The sequence below is a fragment of the Carassius carassius genome, chromosome 11 (genome assembly GCF_963082965.1).
Source record: "Carassius carassius chromosome 11, fCarCar2.1, whole genome shotgun sequence".
Classification (NCBI taxonomy): domain Eukaryota; kingdom Metazoa; phylum Chordata; class Actinopteri; order Cypriniformes; family Cyprinidae; genus Carassius; species Carassius carassius.
The window spans coordinates 27,651,810-27,674,472 of NC_081765.1; the positions used below are offsets into that span (position 1 = coordinate 27,651,810).

Sequence of the window (22,663 nt, forward strand, 5' to 3'; positions counted from 1 at the left end):
AACAAAACCGTGCTTTGCACCATTTGCCATTAATTAATTAATTAATTAATTCATTCATTGCCCAAATTATGGCGCCTTTACGCGGTCAAATGCTTCCACAGATTTGTAGTATTACTACAGAATTTCACCTGAGCATTTCAAATCACACTTTGTTCTTGGTTCTTATCAAGAGTCTCTCCACCATGATAAGCACTGAATGAGTGACAGGCTTTGTTGTGATATTGCGCAAGGTAAATACCGTATTTTCCGGACTTTTTTTTTTCATTGTTTGGCTGGTCCTGCGACTTATAGTCAGGTGCGACTTATCAAAATGAATTTGACATGAACCAAGAGAAAACATTACCGTCTAAAGCCGCAAGAGGGCGCTCTATGCTGCTCATTGCTCCTGTAGCCTACACTGAGCAGCATAGAGTGCCCTCTCGTGGCTGTAGACGGTAATGTTTTCTCTTGGTTCTTGTTTCTAAATAAATGCGACTTATAGTCTGGTGCGACTTATATATGTTTTATTCCTTGTCATGACATATTTTTGGACTGATGCGACTTATACTTAGGTGCGACTTACAGCCCGAAAAATACGGTAAGAGGGTGACATCTAGTGGAGAAGACTAATGAAAAGATTCACATTAATCAGATCATCTTTTAAATGTTTGCTGAAATAAATACCGGAAATGATTGATTCACGGCTTTTTAAGTGAAGTGACATACAGCCAAGTATGGTGACCCATACTCAGAATTCGTGCTCTGCATTTAACCCATCCAAAGTGCACACACACACCAACACACACACACACACCAACACACACTCCCACACCCGGAGCAGTGGGCAGCCATTTATGCTGCGGCGCCCGGGGAGCAGTTAGGAGATCGGTGCCTTGCTCAAGGGCACCTAAGTCATGGTATTGCCGGCCCGAGACTCAAACCCACAACCTTATGGTTAGGAGTCATACTCTCAAACCACTAGGCCATGACTTCCCCTCCCTTTTGATATATAGATATTTTTTTTGTCCAGCCCTATTCATGGGAGTAAAAAATATTTGTACTATGTGTCACTATTGCTTTGTTAGAGATCGCTTTATGTCCTGGTTATGAGTACGTGTCTAACCAAAGTCACAGAAAGGCTCCAACCTTGAAGGATGTAGCTTGTCAAACAAAAGTTGTTTATGTTGTTGATGAAGAATAAAGCTTGTTAGGAAATCTGCTCATTTAGCTGGTTTTCAAATTAATTAGATTTTGCAGGAAAACTAAATTTTCCAATCTCTTTCTGGCAGCACAAGAATGATAAAATAGTCTATGGCAGAGTTTTTTATTAGAATTATTAATGAAGCTCAAGGAAATGGGAAACTTATTTAGAGAAATCTTAATAAATTAACTGGTCGGAATAAAGAACAAAGGATAACTTTACACTTAAGAAATGGATTAAAAACAATCAAAACTGCAATCATTAATAGTTGGTTTATCTTATCTTAGGTACTGTCCTTCTTTGTATTGTATTTATTATTATGTATCTATTTTGTTAAATTGTTTTCTGTTTTACATGTATTTTTTTTTGTATTATGATGCTGTGTCTACCTGCCAAGGGACTACAGATGAAAATTAGCTCTCTAGCTAACTCTGGCACATTTACATTTTGAGTGTAAAACAAAAAATGTTAATTAATGTGCATTGTCCCTTTAAAAAAAAAAAAAATCAAAGTCTCTTTAAGACAATCATGTCACTTGGCGGCCATCTTTGAAACGCCTCTCAGGCATCCAAGTGCAGCTTCTATTTTTTTGAATGGGGAAACATCAAATTCTCCAAACCGGTTCATCCAAAGCACCTTACATTGCACCAAGGTCTGCATTTAATCAGTTCATGCAATTTCTGGGAATCAAACCCATGACCTTGACGTTGCTATCATCATTTTCTACTGTTCAATGGCATTTTCAATGCACTTTATTTCAGTAAAATAAATAATAATATTAATAAAAGTGGAAGGAAAGTTGCATGAAACAGTGAAACTTCACAGGGAATGAGTGCAAGTTATGCATCTAAAACAAAAAATTCCTTAAAATCAGTGCATGGCTGAAGTCTTTTCCTGGATACTGGAGTTAGACTAAACTCTGACTCTAACGTGTTGTGTCTAGCCGTACAACACCCAGACTGCTTGCATAATTCAATAATCATATTCTTAACAGCTTGGTCTTTGAGCTAAGGAACATTTCAGTACCTGGATTAATATAGGTGCATTGATTAATGCACCGACATAGAAGATCTGTCACTGGATGATGTTGTTTACTAAGGCTTAGCTTTTGGCGTGGTCCTGTGAAAAATGTGCCAAGACATTGTCCTGGCCCACCGGACAAATTTTTGGCACAGAGACCGAGCACCTGTTAGCCACTTTGTTATAGTACTGTATTTTTAGAAAGGCCAATCTTCAAAGCTGTGCCCTATTTGTCCATGTTTGGGATTGACAGCTGCCTAGGCTGCATTGGCAAGTCTGCTTGCATATGCCAAATATTCCTAATATTTCAAAAACCTTTTTGTTATTTCCTGTCTTGGAAGGCATTATGGTCCAAGCAAATTGGGTCAGTGGATGTGGTCAGTAATCAGAATCCTTCCCTGTCTGCACGGCATTGTGGATTATGTCTGCATGGTGTTCCCAAGCCTTCGCCGTTCTTTGCCTGTTTTGTTTGCTCATAGAACATGATCTGCCTGATGGATGTCAGAGGCGGGACACAATGAAGAGACAGTGTGGGCCTTCCATTGCCTTGTGGTGGCTCTTACTTCACTTCCTCACACTTCCTGTTCCTATTTTGGTTTGACCGGGCACAGTGCAGCAGAGTTATGGGCCAGAGATATGGCTGCATTCCAGTGAGTGTGCGCGAGAGGGAGACGGGGAGGGAGAGTGAGTGAGTTCACTGGGGCCCCCGGAGGGATTCTCATGCTCGGCAAGACTGTCATTTGAAGATCTGCTCTGTTTGTCTTGTGTTGCCTTTCTAGTACTGACCACTTTGTCATTAGGCAGTGAGTGATTTTGACCCCTTTTAGTAGGTTTTGGGTACCTATGGGACCGGTATGCATCAAGCCGAATCAGAGCGCAGATTTCGGTGCCTCATTTTGGTGCCTCTTAAATGCCTGAACGATCAGTTGAAATATTTGTCCTGGTTCTCTGAAATGTACACAAGAAGCATGGGCGTCCCTAGGATTTTTTTAGTGGGGCTGTAGCATTTAGCTCCATGAACTGTACACAAATTCGTGATCGCCTCAGAGTCAGTCGCTTAAATTTCATATAAAAACGGCGGCAGACCTGTCTCCTCCTCGTCTTTCAATCCGCAGACTGCGGCGAAGCAGCGCAAACGGACTCAAACAGAAACAGAGGACACAAGGTGTGTTTATCGGTAGATTGTTAGATTATCTGTATCTGTGCAGTTCTTTGACATAAATACAGTTTACAAAAGGTTACGAGGGAGCAGTAGGTTTCTCATCTACTGTAAAGTTTTCGCTTGTCACCGCTCATCACACCACAGCTGTTTCCTCCAGCGAAAATCTAGCCCTTAACACATAAAAATGCATACTTTAATTATACTTATTTAAATATACTTAATTTAATTACACTTACTTTATACATGCACTACTGTGCAAAAGTCTTAGGCACGTTAGTATATTCACCCCAAATAATGGTGTTCCGCCAGTTATTTATATCTTTTGCTGTAGTGTGTCAGTAGAAAATATAAGATTACATTTCCAAACATTCATTTTGCCATTAATTTTAATAATAATCTAGTGAGATTTTTGAATGCACAAGCAGTCTGACAACAGCCGGTGCTCCACATGGAGATCTGATCTCAGCATCACAGTTAATATTTACTGTATTTGGCCAAATAAATGCAGCATTTTTTCAAACAAATACAAAAGAAAATCAATAGCCTAAACCTTTGAACGGTAGTGTAAATTTCAAGCTGAAAAATTTATTATACATTATTTCAGTGATCCTCTCATAATTTTCTAGAACTTTTTTTTTTTTTTACTGCTTTTTAATTAGTGCTTTGCAAGAGTAAAGTAATATATATATATATATATATATATATATATATATATATATATAAATATATATATATATATATATAAATATATATATATAAATATATATATATATATATATATAAATATATATATATATATATATATATATATATATTAGTGCTGTCAATCGATTAAAAACTTTAACTAGATTAATCACACATTTTTTCTGTGATTAATCACAATAAAAAAAGAAATGTTTTTGTACGTTTTTAATAAATTTTTTAATTTAATAATTTCACAGTTAATCAAATTAATGTAGAAACAACATAAAGACAGTATATTTTAAATAATTGTTTAAATGGCATCTTTTTATGAATGAAGGCCAGTATTACTGATATTAATACAGCTACTGATTTTTTTTTTTTTACATTTATTATTAGGCTTCAAAAATATAACAGTTTTTAATTTAAGTAAACTTAAAACAATGCTAACATAAACCCATAATAAATGTCATGTTTACTCCTCCCCTTCCTGTCTTAACAGTTAGGAAATATACAGAAATTTAATAAAGTTATCAAAGTTATATGCAGTCTGCACTGCATAAACTATAAATTAAATAGTTAATCCTTATTAAAGCTACAAAAGTTATTTAGTCAAGAGCAGCGAGTCATTTTCTCTGTTCCCTTTGTTCTTTAACTTTACTGACAGGAAGCTTTATTGGCTGCTGTCCCTTTAAGAGCAGACAGACACGCGGATCTCACCGTTTATATACTGTCTATGGATCTCGCCTCATTCTCTCACAACTCTTTTTGTTCATTTTAGACTTTATATAAATCATTTAAGATTGCTCTTATGAGGATAATCGACAAAACTGGCACTTTGGGATGTTTATTGTTAGTTCAAGCGCTTAAGAGAACTGAATTCTGGCGCCCTGTCTATACATTGTGTGTGTGTGTGTGTGTGTGTGTGTACGTGTGTATGTGTCACATAAGGGCATTCACAGACAGCGCATTCTCTTTTGTCTTGCCGCGCTTGAAATGTTTAAAAGCATTTAAATGAATAAGAGCGTGATCATATAATGTAAAGCTAGCCAACGGATGGCAGAAAATACGGATGCTGCGTTAATTGCGTTAAATATTTTGACACGTTAAACCAGTCAAAAATTATTCGCATGCGTTAACGCGTTAACGTTGACAGCACTAATATATATATATATATATATATATATATATATATATATATATATACACACACACACAGACAGACACACACACACACACACAGTTTATAGTTTTATATATACAGCTTTACAGATAATTTTTTCCACAACAAATGTTTGCTTTCAAGAAAGTTTTATGGTATTGTTGCAGTACTAATTTGGACATACCATGATAATACTATGGTATTTCATGTTGTACCATATATATAACATGATACTTAGATGCAGTAAAAAAACCACATTATAGATACCACAGTATGTGGACTTTTCTATCTGTGTAAAATCTGTTTTAATGATCCTTGGTTGTATGAAAAGGTCACTGTTTTGTTTTCCCTCGTAACGTTGTTGTGTATATTGTTGTAGTAATCTTAAATTATTGATTTTAAGTGTGCATTTAATTGGACAAAATTTAAAGTTTTGTCATAAGTTAGTCTAGATCCCTTCATTGGACTCCTGCAAAGTATGTGCAATGTCACCCAAATTAGCTTCCCTTCTTCATCGAGGGGTGGCATGAAACAAGTTGCGAGTTCATAAAGTAGGATCATGTGTCACCATCGTAAAGTCAGTCACTGAGTGGCTTCTGTCCGTCGGGATTGGAATAGCATGGGGACCCTCTGGGACCCAGACAAGCCACCCTCAAGTATGTGGACAGAAACTAAACTGGCTGGGGTGAAAAAGTTGAAGCCTAATTATCAGTCTCATTATAGAATGCCAAGGAGTCAGGTTTTCCTTATAATTGTCTCTGCCAGATCTGTTTGGTCTTTTTCTGTTTACAAGTTGGGGTTTGTTGCTCCAAGCTAATAGGTTACAACTTTTCCGTCTTTCATCAAAGTGTCCATCAAGGTATCATATGTACAGCATGAGATAAACATATGGTTGAGCCATTCCCTCCCGTCCCTGCGCTGGGAACACAACAAAGTTTTGTTTTGCGATTCCGTTTATGGTGTGGTCTATATTTGTGTAGAATGCCATCACTAACCACTGTCAACAGCTGCCCACGTGTGCTATTTAAAGTCCTCTGATGTATAATATCAGAGGAGTCAGCGTGAAGCGATGGATGCAGTTTCTTCACCTGCCCTTTTCTTCACTTTTGTAAACCTGTCACTCTCCCGTCCTGTGCCAGGATGCAGGTGTGCTCGCTTAGCGATGTATCACTATTATGACCTGTCAGATTCTCTGGATATTTACAGGGGGTCACATGCACGGTTATCGTGTGTGTGGCATCGTTGACAAGTCAATGTATATCTTATGTTTTAAGGTCAAGAGATGTGTTTTATATCCTGATGATGGGCTGGCAGCTCACGGCATATATGTTCTTTTGGTTAAGTTTGGTTTTAAGGGCAACTTTTATGTTAAAGGACACATCGAAATGAAGATAAATCTAATAGGCTACTCTAAATTTAAAACGAAAACTCAGCCTTTAGTTTCTGATCATATTCGTTTACTGTTACAATAATGTGCTTTTAGTATTTAAATAAAAGTACTGGATGTTTTAACTAACTTGTTTATTACAGCTCGGTTTGATACATGAGCTTTAAGTTTGAATTTTGAATGGCTTGCTAATCTTCCCTGTTGACAGCTGCCTTGTCCGTCTTGGCCTCATTTGTCAAAGATTTTGTCTTGCTTTCGTCGCTGTTGTTCGCTCTTGTAAGTTGCCCAGTGCTGTGCTGTTGCCCTGAGCCCAACATAGATCCATAATCACGTGGATTCCCTGTAATGTGTCACTATTCACGGATACTGTGTCTCTGTCTGCTGTATTTGGTGACAAATATCTTGCTTATTAGCAAACAGCAGGCATGGTCATTTCGAATAATTTTGTGTTTGTGTACCCTAACACTGATTTTCAAACTATTTGATGCCAAGAACCCCCAAATATGATGATGATACCCTTTGCAAAGCAATTCCCTTGAAATATAGAGGTGGTTATATATTTTCATTATAGGGGTGTGCGATAACACGATTTTTGATTGTGGAAGAAAAAAATGTCTCCACAATCTTCTTTTGAAGAAATATCGTATTTTCCTGCTACAGCACACATTTTGTTAGTAACAGATCTGTCGCCTCCTTCTCAATATACTGTACAACATGACATACATTCATTAAACACTCAAGTTTTACATATAAACACTTGGTTGTGTCGAAAGTAAAAGTACACAGTTGAGAGAAAAACAAATACGTGTCTGTATATTAGATGCGAGCAGTTCTTAAAGTGACAGCAGGCTAATTGTAGTTAGGGCTGTCGCGGTTAAGAAATTTCCCCTGCGGTTATTATGGGTGGCCCAATAGCGCGATATGCGGTATTACCGCCGTGTTTTTTTTTTTTTACATACCTAATTTATCCTGATTTTGCTGCATACAAAACTCTATCGTTGAGTTTTGTAGCATATATTGTTGCTTTGTTAACTGACAGAGAGACACGTTTGAAAACATTTTTGTTTATTGTTAAACGCCAAACAGCAACAAGAACATGCGTTTTCCAATAATTTTTTTTTTTTTTTAAATCTAAGAGTTCTAACATGTATTACACGTATTTGTGCGCGACTTTGGAAATCTAGACTGATTATCGCATCACCACTGGCCCACCAGGACAGTGGATTCGCGTTGGAGTTGGAGATGCACTCCTCGAGCAGATAGCATGTGTGAGCTCGTTATCTGCTCACGCTCTCTTGGGTATGGACACTGACTTCAGCAGGTATGCCTGTTACTTTCATGGCTGTATTTTACAGATTTCGCAAAGGCTTCAGCTACTCCTAACTGTCGGCCGGTACCGGTCTCAGCTGTTTTTTTTGATGTTGCTCCACGACCTGATGCTTGAGGGGGCAGCTGCGCTGGATGACAGGGGACACTCTAAAACGCTTACCGTGAAAAACGCTTAACATGGCTTAATGTACTAAGACAGTGATATTAGCAGACCAAACTCACTAAAAATCATACTAATAAAGTATACTATCTATAAAAAAAATCAGATGAGCCCTGAATATGAATGCAACAATAACACGTTAAGCCTTTTCCTCCCATAGAAAACCATTAAGAAAACGCTTAATGTGGCTTAATGTACTAAGACAGTGATTTTTAAAAACCAAACTCACTAAACATTATACTAATAAAGTATACGATGTAAAAAAAAACAAAAAAAAAACAAGTCGTTTAATAACACGTTAAGCCTTATGATGGTTTTCTATGGGAGGAAAAGGCTTAACGTGTTATTAAACGCGTTGAATTCATATTCAGGGATCATCTGTTTTTTTTGTAGATAGTATACTTTATTAATATGATGTTTAGTGAGTTTGGTCTGTTAATATCACTGTATTAGTACATTAAACCACGTTAGGCGTTTTAGAATGTCCCGATGATCTCAAATTAGATGTATTGCTGCGTCACAGGAACCTTTTTGCAGCAAATTTTGCATATCGGCTCATCTATATTCGCTGGGTCGCCCTTTTCATTGGGTTGAATGCCAAAATGTTCCCAAACTGGCGACGTGACATTAGGTTTTGGGACGAGATCGAGCGCCTCCCATCGTTTTCAGCCGGCCTATTCAAAACAACCGAAGCACCATAAAGCTATCACGGCTCGCGAGAAAATTACAGTTGTAACCATATTGTATCATTAATTTATTTAACATTTGAATGCACAGTGACAAATTGAAAAAACAAGAAGGCCACAGCCTCATCAAAAAAAACTGAACACTGCGGTTGCCACGGTTTCTGCGGTTGCTATCTTTCCTCTGTGGTTTGCTTGTCAATAGCGCGGTATTACAATATTGCGGTTATCGCGACAGCCCTAATTGTAGTAAACATGCTGCCACTTGTCATTTAAAATAAAAATTTGTCATTATTTATGCACTCTCATGTGGTCCCAAACCTGTATTAATTTGCGCTGAACACAAAAAAAAGATATTTTGAAGAATGTGGGTAAACAAACAGTTGCTGGTGAAGAAAAAAAAAACACCATGAAAGTCACTGAGGACCAGCAACTGTTTGGTTGCCCACATTCTCCAAAATAACTGTAATCAACAGTATATTGTATGAACAATAATGTTCAACAGAGGAAAGAAATTCATTCAGGTGTAAAACCACTTGAGAGTGAGTAAATTATGACATAATTTTCATTTTTGGGTGAACTATCCCTTTAATGGTTAACAAAACACAAAGATAAAAATCCCTCACTGCTCTTGACTTAAGAACTTTAATACAGTTGGTTTAATAAGAATCAATGTGTAATTTATACAGTGAAGTGTATATAGTTTTTTACTTTTATATTTATTCATTCAATTTCTTTAATGATACAACTAAATACACCTACTGTACCTGAAAAATAAAACACTGTTTTATTTGTATATTATGTGTTTGTTATGTGTATCTTTTGTTCTTATTTTTTAGTAACAAATTTAAAATGTCAAAATTTTTGGTAAAAGTTGCGATTTTCATGAAAAAAAAAAAATATGATATGATAATTTTGTCATATTATTTAAGGAAAAGTGTGATATAATTAAAGACCCGTGAAATTAAATAATTTGCCTTTTTTATTCTTGCCGTATTAAAGCCAAATCAAAATATTTTCTGGAAATACTGACTTATTATTAAATGTGTCTTTTCTTTTAATACTTCAGAACAGTCTTAGAGTTAACTTAAGAGTTGATATGGTGTATTTTTTTTTTACTTTGCCGGGCAGAACCCTATTGCAACCCTCTATGATATATAATGGGCTATTGAAAATTAAAAAAAGTAAAATGTGAGATTCTTAGCAGAGATACAAAGAACAATCAATTTGTGCTAGGCCTATTTAATAATTTTTTAGTGGTTGAATAGTTAGTGCAGAACAAGTATGCAAAATTGTTTTTTCCCCCTCAAAATGTTTCGGACTCAAAAGCATTGGTGTTGTTTGTCGTATGCTGATTTTAAGATTCTGTAATAAGTTTTGGGGAGCTCATGGGTGTGACGTGTGTTTCCAATTTTCCAATTTTATTTCCAATAAAAGTTCCACTCCACCCTTTCAAAAATCCATAGATGTTGTTTCATCCTATACAGTTAAAAAAGCAGTTATGGAAAGGCTTTCAGTGAAAGATTTTACAACACTGTAAGAACACTGCTTGTTTTAATCAATATTTCAAAATGTGACTTAGACATTCTTAGGATTTGGTGTTAATTTAAGGTACGATATATAATTACAAAAATGTTTTTGCAACGTTTTGGCAAGTTTCTGTATCCGTTTGTTTTATTCTGATGTTTGCACTCATCTGTGTATATGTAATATAAGACCAGTTATTACCGATCATTTATACATGGGAATACAGTAATCTCATAACATGCGTAAGCTGTCGGAAATAGCCGAGTGTATCATGTATGCAAAGATATATGACGGTGAACAGCAGGGTAGCTGTTGGTGTGATATGATTGCTTCTCGTTTCCCAGGTGCCTCTCCACATGTTGCATCCTCATCGAAGAAACCCCGCAGTCGTGGTATTTTGCACAGTCTCTTCTGCTGCCTTTGTCATGACGAAACGGATCACGTGCCTGTCAATAACAACGCCCCGCTGCTGGTGGAAGAGAATGGAACCATCTCAAAAGTAAGAGTTATTTCTGTTTTGGTAACTTATTATTTTGATTTCCCATTGCCTCCCCACCCTGTACTCTCTAGTGTTTTCTGAAAACTGGCTAGCCCGTGGTTTACACGGCCGAGAGCCACATGATCAGCTGTGATAGTGAGGAAACCAAAACCTCAAGCTAGCTTTTGCGCATTTCTTTTCCTGTTTACGAGTTGAATATAGCATGATGAAAATTAATCACATTGGTATTCATGTACCAGAGACCCTAAATACTTTTCAGCAAAAAAAAAAAAGAAAAACTGTTGCCACTCATAATTCCAATGAACTTATTATTCAGGGAAAAAAGCATGGCTGTGAACAACTACAAGTAGATCAGGTGTCAAGATGCTGTAGGTGTCTGATTCAGATTTATGCCTTACTTCAGCTTTTTATAGTGATTTGATACACCAGGAGTTATTTGTCACGTCTCTGAAGCACCAAAATAAATTGGTAGGTGTCCTGAAGGCGGGCTGAGTGCAGGGTTCAGTGGAGTCTCAACCCCTCTGTCATGTCAAACCGTTAAGTGTCTCAGGCAGGCTGTGGGCTCAACGAACCCCTTTAGCCTTGTGCGCCTCCTCTTCCAATGCAGATCTCTGACTCTCCTTGCAGGCTCTCTGGAGAAAGCAAACTTATGGGAGAATGTTTGGAGTGTTTCCCTTCTTCTGACATTTGCCAGGGTTTCGGAGAACGGATGTCTTTTGCCGAAAGCAACATTACTAAATACTTGGAATCCTCTGCCTTTTTTAAAAGCAAGCACTCTGAAGTAAACATGCCCGCTGAACTATGCTTTGGCCATTCTGAGGTCTCTGGACAAGGAGATCCTAAAAAGGAAAACCAGCCTTTGGAACGTGCTGCAGAAATGTGCACAGAACAAGAAGCACTTATTGAATCCACGGCACACCAAAATGCCATCGAGGTGAAAGAGGCTGATGGGATTTGCTTTGAAAATGGTCAAATCAATGGTGAATTTTCATATCGGTCTAGTTCATCTGGATACAGCTCTTTGTTGGACAGCTGCTCTGAGCACAGTGAGTGTTTTGAAATAAGCAGTTCTTCAGTTGAATTGGTTGAAATAAGCCAAAATGCACTTAGCATTGCATTTGAGCAAAGTGATCAAAGTGAGATTTCTGAACATGATGCTGAACAGTTAACTTTATCTGAGATGAGCTTAGATGATTGTGAGTCTTTTCAACAAGATGATACAGAACAGATCATTCTAACTGAAATGAGATTAGGTAATTGTAACTCTTTTAAACAACATGATGCAGTACAGTTAAACTCATCGGAGATGAGCTCAGACCTTGGTGAGTTTATTCTGCAAGATGATGCAGAACCGGTAAAGTTTAACCCAGACTGTTTGCACCTTGATAATGCGGAAGAAATCAATTTGTCCCAGATGAGCCTAGATGATTGTGAAACTTTACCACAAGATGATGCAGAACTAGTAACGGAGAGAGATCTTTGTGATTCTTTTCCACAAGTTGATGTTGAGTCCTCACAATTAGATCCTTCAGATCATGAAATGCTTTCTGAATGTGATGGAGGGTTTCAGGAACAGTGCAGCAAGTGTGAAAACAGCAGTCCTGAAGACAGTATATCTGATCAAAACGGTGTAGTTGAACTAGATTCTGAAGACTGCGAGACATCTAAACAGTCTGAACCTAACAATCAAAACAAGCTTGAGAAATACCATGCCACACATTTTGAATCCACTGAACTGTGTCAGGACTATATAAAAAGTAAGCCATCTGACCACTGTGTGTCCCTTGAGCACACACAGCTTACTGGGCAAATGGATACCGCTGATGACAGAGTTCTGTTAAACAGCCTAGATGATTGGACTGAGACCTTTGATTGTAGTTGGACCTTTGACTCCCCAACTAAAGGGCATCAAGACTGTAACCAACTCTCTGAGCACAGCAAATCCTCTCTATGTTTTAAGGTTTTAGAGCAATGCACAAGCTGTGGGACGAGTTTTGAGAAAGGTTATGTGCGTGAACAATGCACTCCCGCTGTACGCATTGACCATTCTGAGGGCCCACATCAAAGCAGACTTGCAGAAGAGTCTTCAAGAACACACAGCTCTGTCTTTCACATCCTTGATGTTACCAAAGAAAATTTGCCTAATCATATCAGCAGAACTGAGGTAAGGAAACCATCTCAGTCCGATGCCATGTTTTCTGGATCAATGGAAACCTTTGAAGCTCGGTGGCTTTCTCAGTTTCTTGCTCTTTTGAGGCATAATAAGGAGACTTCAAGTCTTGCTGCTGAAATCCTTGAGTCAAATGGAGAGGTAGAAATCCCTGAAGTCATAGATTGCAAGCGTGAAGTTCAAACTTTGGATATATGTAGGAAGCTCTGTAGAAAATGTGATGAGTTGGAGACCGGGAAATGTTGTAATGATGAAACTCCTCAATCTTTTCAACTTGCTGATGATGAGGAGGTTAAGTTTGAACACCACTCGAATGTGGTCATCTCCCTGGATGCAGTGACCACAGCGGCGGGTTCTTCAGATGAATCAAGCGAGGAGGAGTATGGTGACTGCATGGATGGTAAAAGTCAAGGTAGCTCTGAAACTGAATCATTCAAAAGTTTTGTTGAGTCGGAATCGTTTGAAATCTTCTCAGATCAACCATGTGAGAAGGAAAATCTTACGGAGGATGATGAGTCCTTGATTCAAATTCTGCAGCCAGATGAGTACCCTGATGAAGGTAAGGAGAAGAACTACAGTATGTATACACAGGAAAGGTTAAGTGCTTGTGAAGAAGTGTGTGAGATTGATTCCGGGCGACAAGTGACAGGAAAGGAAAGCAGTAAAACGTATGCTGAAGCTGTAGCTGTTGGACTCGACCTGGGTCAGATCCATGAATGTGCCAAACCAGATGAGGTCCATGAAACTGAAGATTATGGGCCTGGTTTTATGGATGAATGCTTCTTATTGTATTCTGAGGGCAGGTTTGATGAACTTTGCCACAAAAATGGAGAGGTCATTGAACCCCATGTTGATATGGATGTGCAAGGGTCTTGTGTTGCTGCTGTTCAAGCTTATGGACTTGAAGAAGTGGTTGAAAATGCTTTCGACAGTTTATCTGATGATTCCACAGGATTGTGTGCTGTGAAGGACACATTTCAAGGAGCTGAAACTTCAGAATCTCCTGTTGAAGAAAGTACATTGTTGGAAACTGAAGTCAGTCAGGGTTTAACTGAAAATTACACTTCTGAGAACACGGAAAATATACAAGATCTCAGTTCTGTGGTTGAAATCGATGAACTCAAGGAGATACACTCTGACTTTGATGAAACTGAGGGGGCTTATGGACCTTGTTGTGGAGAGATTGAAACTACTGAAGATGATGAAACAAACCTTTTTGACTTTGAGGATGTTATGGGATGTTCTGAGGAACTTGACGAAGGTAAAGAGACCCCAACTGCTGATCAGCTGGTCTCATTTGCCTTTGGGGAGCAGTCAAACGCAGAGACTGGCACTCTTTGGGTATCAGATGGTCATCAAGAGGCTAACACCGAGCCAAAAGACCCCTGTGGGCTTCTTGATCCTCCTGGAACTGATGGTCTGTCTGAGCAGCACCAGAAAAATGAAAAATTAGAGGAACTTATACATCAAGTTGCAAGAAGTGAAACATCTGAACAAGACACGTTATTTAAGTCTGACCAAAAAAACTGTGAGCAGAGTCATTCTTATGAGGAGAGTGATGTATCTGAAGACGAAGAGTACCCAGAGGACTGTGATTGTGAATTCTGTCTTCCACCCATAGATCAGGTACCTTTTTCTTAGGGGAGACACTTGTTGATTGAATTAAGGAGTTTAAAAGTCTATGCATGAATTTGATCGTTCAATGTCAAAACATTTTGTTTGTAAAAGAACACAATTAGTCTGTTCTGTTTTGAGTTGCCAGACATTCTTGCCATATCTGTTTTTGCTTGGGATTTTAATTATTATGTAGTCAGTAGCAACAGAACTAAAACAAGACGCCATGCTGGGATCTGATTCCATGTCTTATGTTCTGTTATTTAAATCAGTCATCTGTACACTCTTCGACTTGGTAATGGATCCGGAAGAGCCTGCAGGTCTTGAGATGTTCGTTCTGTAAACGTAGGGCAGAGTCTGTTTCAGACTGTGTGTGCACGGTATACTTTTCGATGAAAAATTGGTTTGACAGCAGCTTTGATATCCCGACCAAGCTGAAGCAAAGTCACTTGATCTTCCTCTGCTTATGGAATGCTAGTGCTAAAAGAGCTACCTTATGCCCCCTTATGGATACTCATGTCTATAACTAATACACCGTTTGGGTTGGGCTCTGCGACCAAAGTCTTACCATGGTGTATTTGCATAATGTTAATTGTGCACTACTGTGCAAAAGTTTGGAGTCAGTTAAAAAAAAATAATAATTTGCAAGAGATTTCTTAAAAAAAACTAAAAAAAAAAAAAAATAGTCCAGCCCCAGTAGGGGTAGTATGTATATATTATAGTTTTATTTTATATATTATTTTATATATATAAATTTTTTATATATATATATATATATATATATATATATATATATATAATTTTATATTTTTTCTCCCTTGAAGTTCAATGGAAAAACCATTTGAATCCCAAAAAACAACAAAACAAAAGTGAAATTACTGTGCTCAAATGATAACCCTAACCCACAGGGTGCTTAGATCAGTAAAAATCATAATTAGTTCAAATGAAAAGGAAGGATCTGCTCTCACTAGTAAACCCAATCAATGTTTTTTAGATTTTTATTGCACAAAAAGCTCAAATGGATCATCAGGATCATTAAATGTTTACATATATATATATATATATATATATATATATATATATATATATATATATATATATATATATATATATATATATATATATATATATATATATATAAAAAATACATGTATATTACCATTTGGTAATGACTTCCAATGAATGAAATATAAATATTTGTTTCTATTTAATTTTTCTACATTTTCTACATAGAACAATAAATTAAAGTGTGACATAGGCTAGTACCTGAGTTAAAACAAAAGAACTCAAACAGTTAAACTAGTGTTAAAATGTATGTTTCTTTTAAATTCTCTTGAAATTTTGGACACATCATGCTTAGTGTTTTGCATTTTTCCATATGACTTTATACCTCTCACATTTTTACACTGGACTTAATAGCTCTAAATAATGTGATGCAACCCTCTCCCTCAATAGATACTCAGGCAAACGTATAGAATTTCAAATAAAATCTTTACCAGTTGACACATTTTACTGTCCATCATGCAGTACATGCGTCGCACCAGATAGCCCTACCCATTTTATCCATTCAACTAGGTTTCTTGTCTACTAACAGACTAAGATACATAATATAAGATGCAAAAATCCAAAACATAAATTTTGTATAGCTGACATGCAATTTCAGTCTTTATTTGTATGATAATGTCTGTGACATAAGAAGCTATAATATTAAATAGCTTGTTGTAAATGACAACTTATTTACAGCTACTTATTTACCAGTGTCCTTGAAATGTTTATTACAGGTCCCAGCCAAACCACTTCTTCCACAGATAAAGTCTAAAGATGTAGGGAAGATCTGTGTAGTCATTGATCTGGATGAAACACTAGTCCACAGTTCTTTCAAGGTAAGTCAATGTGTTGAGCCCTGTTTTTCCATCACTTTATTGCTGGCAGCGGGTGTGAATTAACTATATGTCACATGTGCTGTTGGCAGTCCAACTAATCATATCGTGGATATGAGATACACTTGACTCAAATGTTATAGATATATATTTTACACCATTGCATGCATTCACATCACAAACTTTAAAGCTGAAGTGTCATTTATCTGATGTTCTCCTGTTTGACAGTTTGAAGGGATAGTTTACCTAAAAAGGAAAATTCTGTCATTGACCTGTAAGACTTGCTTTCTTCTGCTGTACTTATAAGAAATATTAAGAAGAATGTTTCAGTGTTTTTTGTATATACAATGATAATCAGTTGGGTCAAGTGTTGGTTTGCTTTGGGCACCACCGACTTTGATTATATGGACAAAAACATTGTTCAAAATATCACCGAGTCTGACATAAAGGTGAGTAATGATGAGAGAAATTTAATTTCTGATTTAACTATCCTTTAATGTGCATCGACAACTCTGAAAAGTGTACAAACCAAGCGTCTCTCTCTCGTGAAGCCAACATGGAAGTGACTTAAACTGTAATTCGTCAACTGGCCGCTAGAGGCTGGCTCCAAAAGAGAGTCAATCCCATAGACTCTCCATGTTAAAATGGCCAACTTTACAGCAGAAAAAAAACTTTTTTACAGCTTGGTTCAAAAAATTATTTTGGTCTATATTGCCCTATATTTGCCCTTCATGACAACTGTGAGTGGGGTGAATTTTTTAATAAGGCATCCCTTTAAATTATATAAAGCCTTAAAGTTCTGCATAATTAAGGGCGTGGCCACTTGAGTGACACATGGATTGCCGCTGCGGACACTGCCGTCGGTGTCACTGTGTACAGGTGGGCGTGGCTTCAGCAACCAGCATCCCGCTTTTTTGCCCATTTTCGTTTATCTGGGAGTGACGCGCTGCAAAGATGGCACCAAGATGGAGTGGCTCGCTTCGCCCACTTTGAGCTTCAAAAACGCTCTTCAGAAAACTGCCAGTGACGTCACGGACACTACGTCCATGTTTTTATACATTCTGTGGTACAAACTGTGGCTCTGTGATGCTATCATGCTATCATTTTGAGCTGCCTGACCAGCAACAAACTCAACCAATGGCGTTAGTTTGAGACCAGACTTTCTGTTTGTACAACCAGTAGCAGATGATGGGAGGGTGCAGGAAACGTTCGTAGAAAAACAATACAATACTATACAATACTTTTTGTTTTTTTAAATACAAATTGACATCAAGTTGACTAGAGAAAGTGCAGTTTGTTTTTACACACACGCATGCACTTTTCTGGAGAAATGTGGCATTCCCTTATTTGACTCCTTATGGAAGAATGTTGTTCTCCTGGTGCATTACATCATTAATGTGCTATGTCCACAATTTGGGAAAGCCAGGAAGAAAAGGAATGTTTTCTTGGGAGTTTTCGCAGCGACACTGTTCTAATGACTACTTGCAATCAGAGAGTGAACTTTGAGTATATTGAGTTTATTAAATATAAGCTGTTTGTTTAAAAGTAGGTCATTATTAGAAATGTCATTATTTTCCCCTCATGTTTTAAATCTATACGCTGTTCTTGTTTTACTTACTGTGGAACACAAGCGGAGAATTACACTTTGCAAACGAGCAACAGTTCTGAGTAAACACTAACTGCGAAAGGACCAAAAAAACAAACTAAAAAACCCTGACACCAGCACACATTAGTCTGATATTTATTTATTTGTGACTTCAATGTCAGTCTGTTCTTCACAAAAACGTCAAGGTTTTAAAAGACAGAGAATGTACTGCAGAGTCACATGGCAGATTTTCATGTTTGGAATGAATTTTTCCTTTTAAAGTCAAAAGTGAAACAAGTGTGATCTTTTAGCACAAGACAGCTTGATGTTACATCATGCCACATCTGTGAATGTAGGTCATGCTGTCCTGACATCTCTATAACACATAAACGTGATTATCTTAACATTTGAGATTGAGTTACTAGGCCTATCTAAAGAGCACTCTCAGGGTCTGTGGCAGTGTTTTAAATAATGACTGGAACCTGCTGGGTCTTTCATGTTCACTAACTTCTTGTCAGTCATTGATTCAGTCACCTGCAATATAGATTGAACATATGTTCTTTTGCCTGCAACGGTTCAGTTTTGTTTGTTTTTTTTTCTTCCCAGCCGATAAACAATGCTGACTTTATCATTCCAGTGGAAATTGATGGAACAGTACATCAGGTGAGCGTAACCTGTTCTCATACAAGGGTTTTCATAAATAATTAAGCAGTTGAAAGTCAGGCTGTAAAAAAAAAATTGTTCGCCGTAGGCCTGCACTATTATCTAGGAAAAAAAGATCAAGATTATAACTGCGTTTATAATGAAAGATGCCCATTTTGATGCCAATATCCTAGAAATATGACATCCTGAAGAAACTTTTCTTGAAAGAAAAAGTGTGTGTGTGAATATTATTTTTTTATAATTTGGCCTTATATTCTTAATTTACTGAAGCCAAAGTAAACTACAATATTATTAGGAAAATAAAACATTTTCTACCAACTTGTAGAGGTAATGTTACTATTTATTTGTATTTTTTTTCGTTCCCAGACTCCAAGTTGAAAGTCCTGAATTACAGTGTTCAATCAGATTAATGTATTTACAATTTTTGGCAATGGATGAGAATTGCAGCCAATCATAGCCCATTATACACATGAATGCAGTGGTCACTCATAAGGTTTTTAAAAAGTCTGTAGGCCTGTCATTACTCATCCTAATTGGACGAACGTTTTAAGTATCACTTCTGTTCTCAGTGTGTGAGACTGTGATCATCTGCAGTAACAGCTTTGTTGATTATAATGTGAGCATTGTCATGTTTTTACTGGCTTCCTGCATACATACATACATACATTTAAAAAAAGGCGTGCAGTTGTCCCACACAGAATAAGTATTTACTTTAATGTAATTTGTTCATTAGAACAAAACAATTGTGATAGAATATATATCAAATAAAAAAAAATCTGCATTCAAGCTTCTTTAATCATGCAGTCCAAGTTAACCTGTGACCTCTATTTGTCTGTCTACTGTTGCGCAGTGTTGAACAACACAAACTTTATCTCTTGTTTACATATTGCCATTTAAGTTGGGTGTGCTACCTGACAGTATCGTTGCCATCTCCACTGATGGGTCAGAGCAGCAGGTGGCTATTTCTAGGTCCTGACGAAATGGAGAAACCCTGACTGGCTTCTGAGAAGTCACTGGCCATCAATCTCTCCTCAGAGTGTGTCTGTTGCTCACTCAGGCTATGAGAGTATGGTGCTTTGGCCCTTTAAAGGCCAACAGTCCCAGTTACACCATGAGACTGAAGACTGAAGACAGATAAGGCTTTGGCCTGTTTCAAGTAATCCAGGATAGGCTTGTAATGTCAGGAAAGCCTATTCGGGATGACTTGGTTCAGGATTGAGACCACCAGCTTCATAAACGAGCTTGGCTGACCTAGTTGTTCGAGTAAAACAACCCGTTTTATTGCTTCTCTTAAAACAGGGTTTATCGTTGTACGATCATATAAAACTCATCGTTATATGAAGCTTCATATCAAAATGTAGGCTAATATAAATCTTATTTATTTAGTAATATATCATCATGAATGTGACCTGTTTTAGCACCAGTTTTTCTCATATGCTGGGTTTCTTCCTACAGATAGTAACTGAATTGAATCCATTGCAGCAATGACTCATATTTGAACTGTTTTTCCTCTGTCTGTCTTCTAAATGTAGGTGTATGTGTTGAAGAGACCTCATGTTGACGAGTTTCTCAAACGGATGGGTGAACTGTTCGAGTGCGTGTTGTTCACTGCAAGCTTAGCCAAGGTAAGAAATGCAAAAGGATTTTGCACTATGCGAGGTATTAAGCAATATGTTTATTAATAAAAAGGATTTAACATTACTTACTGTACACTATGTATGAGATTTAAAGATGGTTACAGGGTTCCCACAGCTGTGGACAACAAATGATTTTAAAATGGATGTTTTCAGATCTGGATTTTTTTTTTGTATATTTTTTTTATATCTTTGCCATGTTTCATTGTGTATGAAATGCATCTGAATAATTTCCATCTGAAAGTACACAATGGAGATTTAGCGGTACTATTAATTACAGAACCGGCTTTACTGACGAGATAAGCATGGCAATCAAATATATATATTTATAGAACCTTTAATTGAGGATTATTTAAAGAAATGTTTTCTATATCCACTAATCAAAAACAACTTAAGACTCGTGTAATTTCATGGGTGTGGGAGTGCTATATTTTAGAAAGGTATTCGCAGGTTTTGTACTTGATACCGGCACTTTTTTTGCCTCTCTGTCTAACTGTGCCGGTCACATTCTGTTTTTCTAGTATGCTGATCCCGTCTCGGATCTGCTGGACAAGTGGGGAGCTTTCCGAAGCCGTCTTTTCCGGGAATCTTGTGTGTTCCACCGTGGAAATTATGTCAAGGACTTAAGCCGTCTAGGCAGGGATCTTAACAAAGTCATCATTGTGGACAACTCGCCAGCCTCCTACATTTTCCACCCAGACAATGCTGTACGTTACTGCCTTTCTTTGTTCTTTTGCACATGTTTTCCTGTGGCTCAGTGGTAGAGCATTGTGTTAGCAGTGCAAAAGGTTGCGGGTTCAATTCCCAAGGAAACACACAGACTGGTAAAAAAAATAAAATAAAATTGTATAGCCTGAATGCACTTGAAGTTGCTTTAGATAAAAGCGTCTGCTAAATGCATAAATGTAACTAAATAACTGCTTTGGGTCAAATTATGTATTATGTACAGTGCTTAGCCTGTTAAACCTTGTGTGAGTTTATTTGTCATTTGCTTGTCGCTTTGTCCCAGTATTCATATTAGTTTTAACAGACACTCTCCTCTGTTATGTTTAGGTACCTGTAGCCTCCTGGTTTGATGACATGTCTGACACAGAGCTGCTGGATCTCATCCCTTTCTTTGAGAGACTGAGTAAAGTGGATAATGTCTACACTGTGCTAAAGCAGCAGAGGACTACTAGCTAGCACAACACTAAGGGCAGCTGTCAGTATGGGGCCAGGGAGGCCGCTGGGCTTGGAGCACCACACTGCTTCCCCCTAACAGGACCAGCCACTAGCTCAGTCCTCATCACCTACCCAGAATTCCATTCATATGATGTTTGATAGAGAAAAAGAAGTTGAATGACAGAACTGTGAAGGACTATTACATGCATTCAATAAGAAGCTGATTGTTTTAACACTCAGTTGCATGAATCTCAGGAAAACAGGCCAAGACCATATTTCACCCTGAAGTCAAATAATAGAATTTTTTTTTTAAAGGAAATGAGAGAGATGCTTTTTTGCCTTTGTGACATTATTTTGACAACTAAGCACATTCCCTCCAATTTTTCTCATAATGCAAAAATTCTAACTTATACTGTAATGTGTAAAAATATATATTATTTAAATTGTATTTATATATTATGGTTGTATTTGTTGTACTGCATTTTAATTTATGCTTGTTTATAAGAAACGTACTGTATTACAGTAAACTAATTGTGAAAAATAATATGGAAATAATATAAAAAAAGCTAAAGCAAAATGTCCAGATGTATTATGGTAATAATGAGGGACAAATTGTTTAATTTTCATCAAATTAATTTCACAAAGCAAAAAAAAAAAAACAACAACAACAAAAAAACAACTTTGTTTTCTATATGCAAATATCATTTTATATGTATTTTACTTTTGATTTTAGGGGGCAATGTGGCCTGGGCATGTTTTCGTGCGATTCACCCAAAAAACGTGTTATTCCCTCTTTGCAATGCTTTCATTTTCATGGTTGAGGGAAGCCCTGTTAAAATGAAACAAGTTGATTGTCCTTTGGTTGGTGATTTGAGAAGATCAGTTTTTTTTAAGAAAATGACTTCCTCTTCTTGGGTTTCTATCTTGAGTTAAACTTCCCTCATTCCCTGTGTTTATTGAGTTTACTTCAAGATCTTACTTCAAGTGAGGACAAAACCATGAATGCCAATCACATGGAATAATATGCTGTCTTTTTTTTATCTAACCAACTTTATTTGACTCTAAAACAAGCTTTCATTATCCCTTTTTTTTTAAATCATGTTTTTGTTCCCTTCTCCAGTTTCTCAATGAGATTTGAAAAAAAGACTAATGATGCAATCAGCCCG

General features: G+C 37.2%; 1 protein-coding gene across 2 annotated transcripts in view; it reads left to right on the forward strand.

Annotated features, from left to right (window-relative positions):
• LOC132153132 (carboxy-terminal domain RNA polymerase II polypeptide A small phosphatase 1-like) overlaps nt 1-22,387 on the forward strand; it is a 37,044-nt gene extending 14,657 nt beyond the window's left edge. Inside the window, exons 2-7 of one of the 2 annotated variants that reach the window (XM_059562396.1) lie at nt 10,636-10,790; nt 16,356-16,457; nt 18,646-18,702; nt 20,235-20,327; nt 20,858-21,043; nt 21,390-22,387. In XM_059562396.1, the coding sequence (XP_059418379.1) occupies nt 10,636-10,790; nt 16,356-16,457; nt 18,646-18,702; nt 20,235-20,327; nt 20,858-21,043; nt 21,390-21,518 (722 nt within the window). In that variant the 3' untranslated portion in view covers nt 21,519-22,387. Of the gene's footprint in view, nt 1-10,635; nt 10,791-11,314; nt 14,587-16,355; nt 16,458-18,645; nt 18,703-20,234; nt 20,328-20,857; nt 21,044-21,389 lie in introns of those variants that run through there. The other variant, XM_059562395.1, reaches the window with a different exon arrangement.
• Nucleotides 22,388-22,663: the final 276 nt, after the last annotated feature.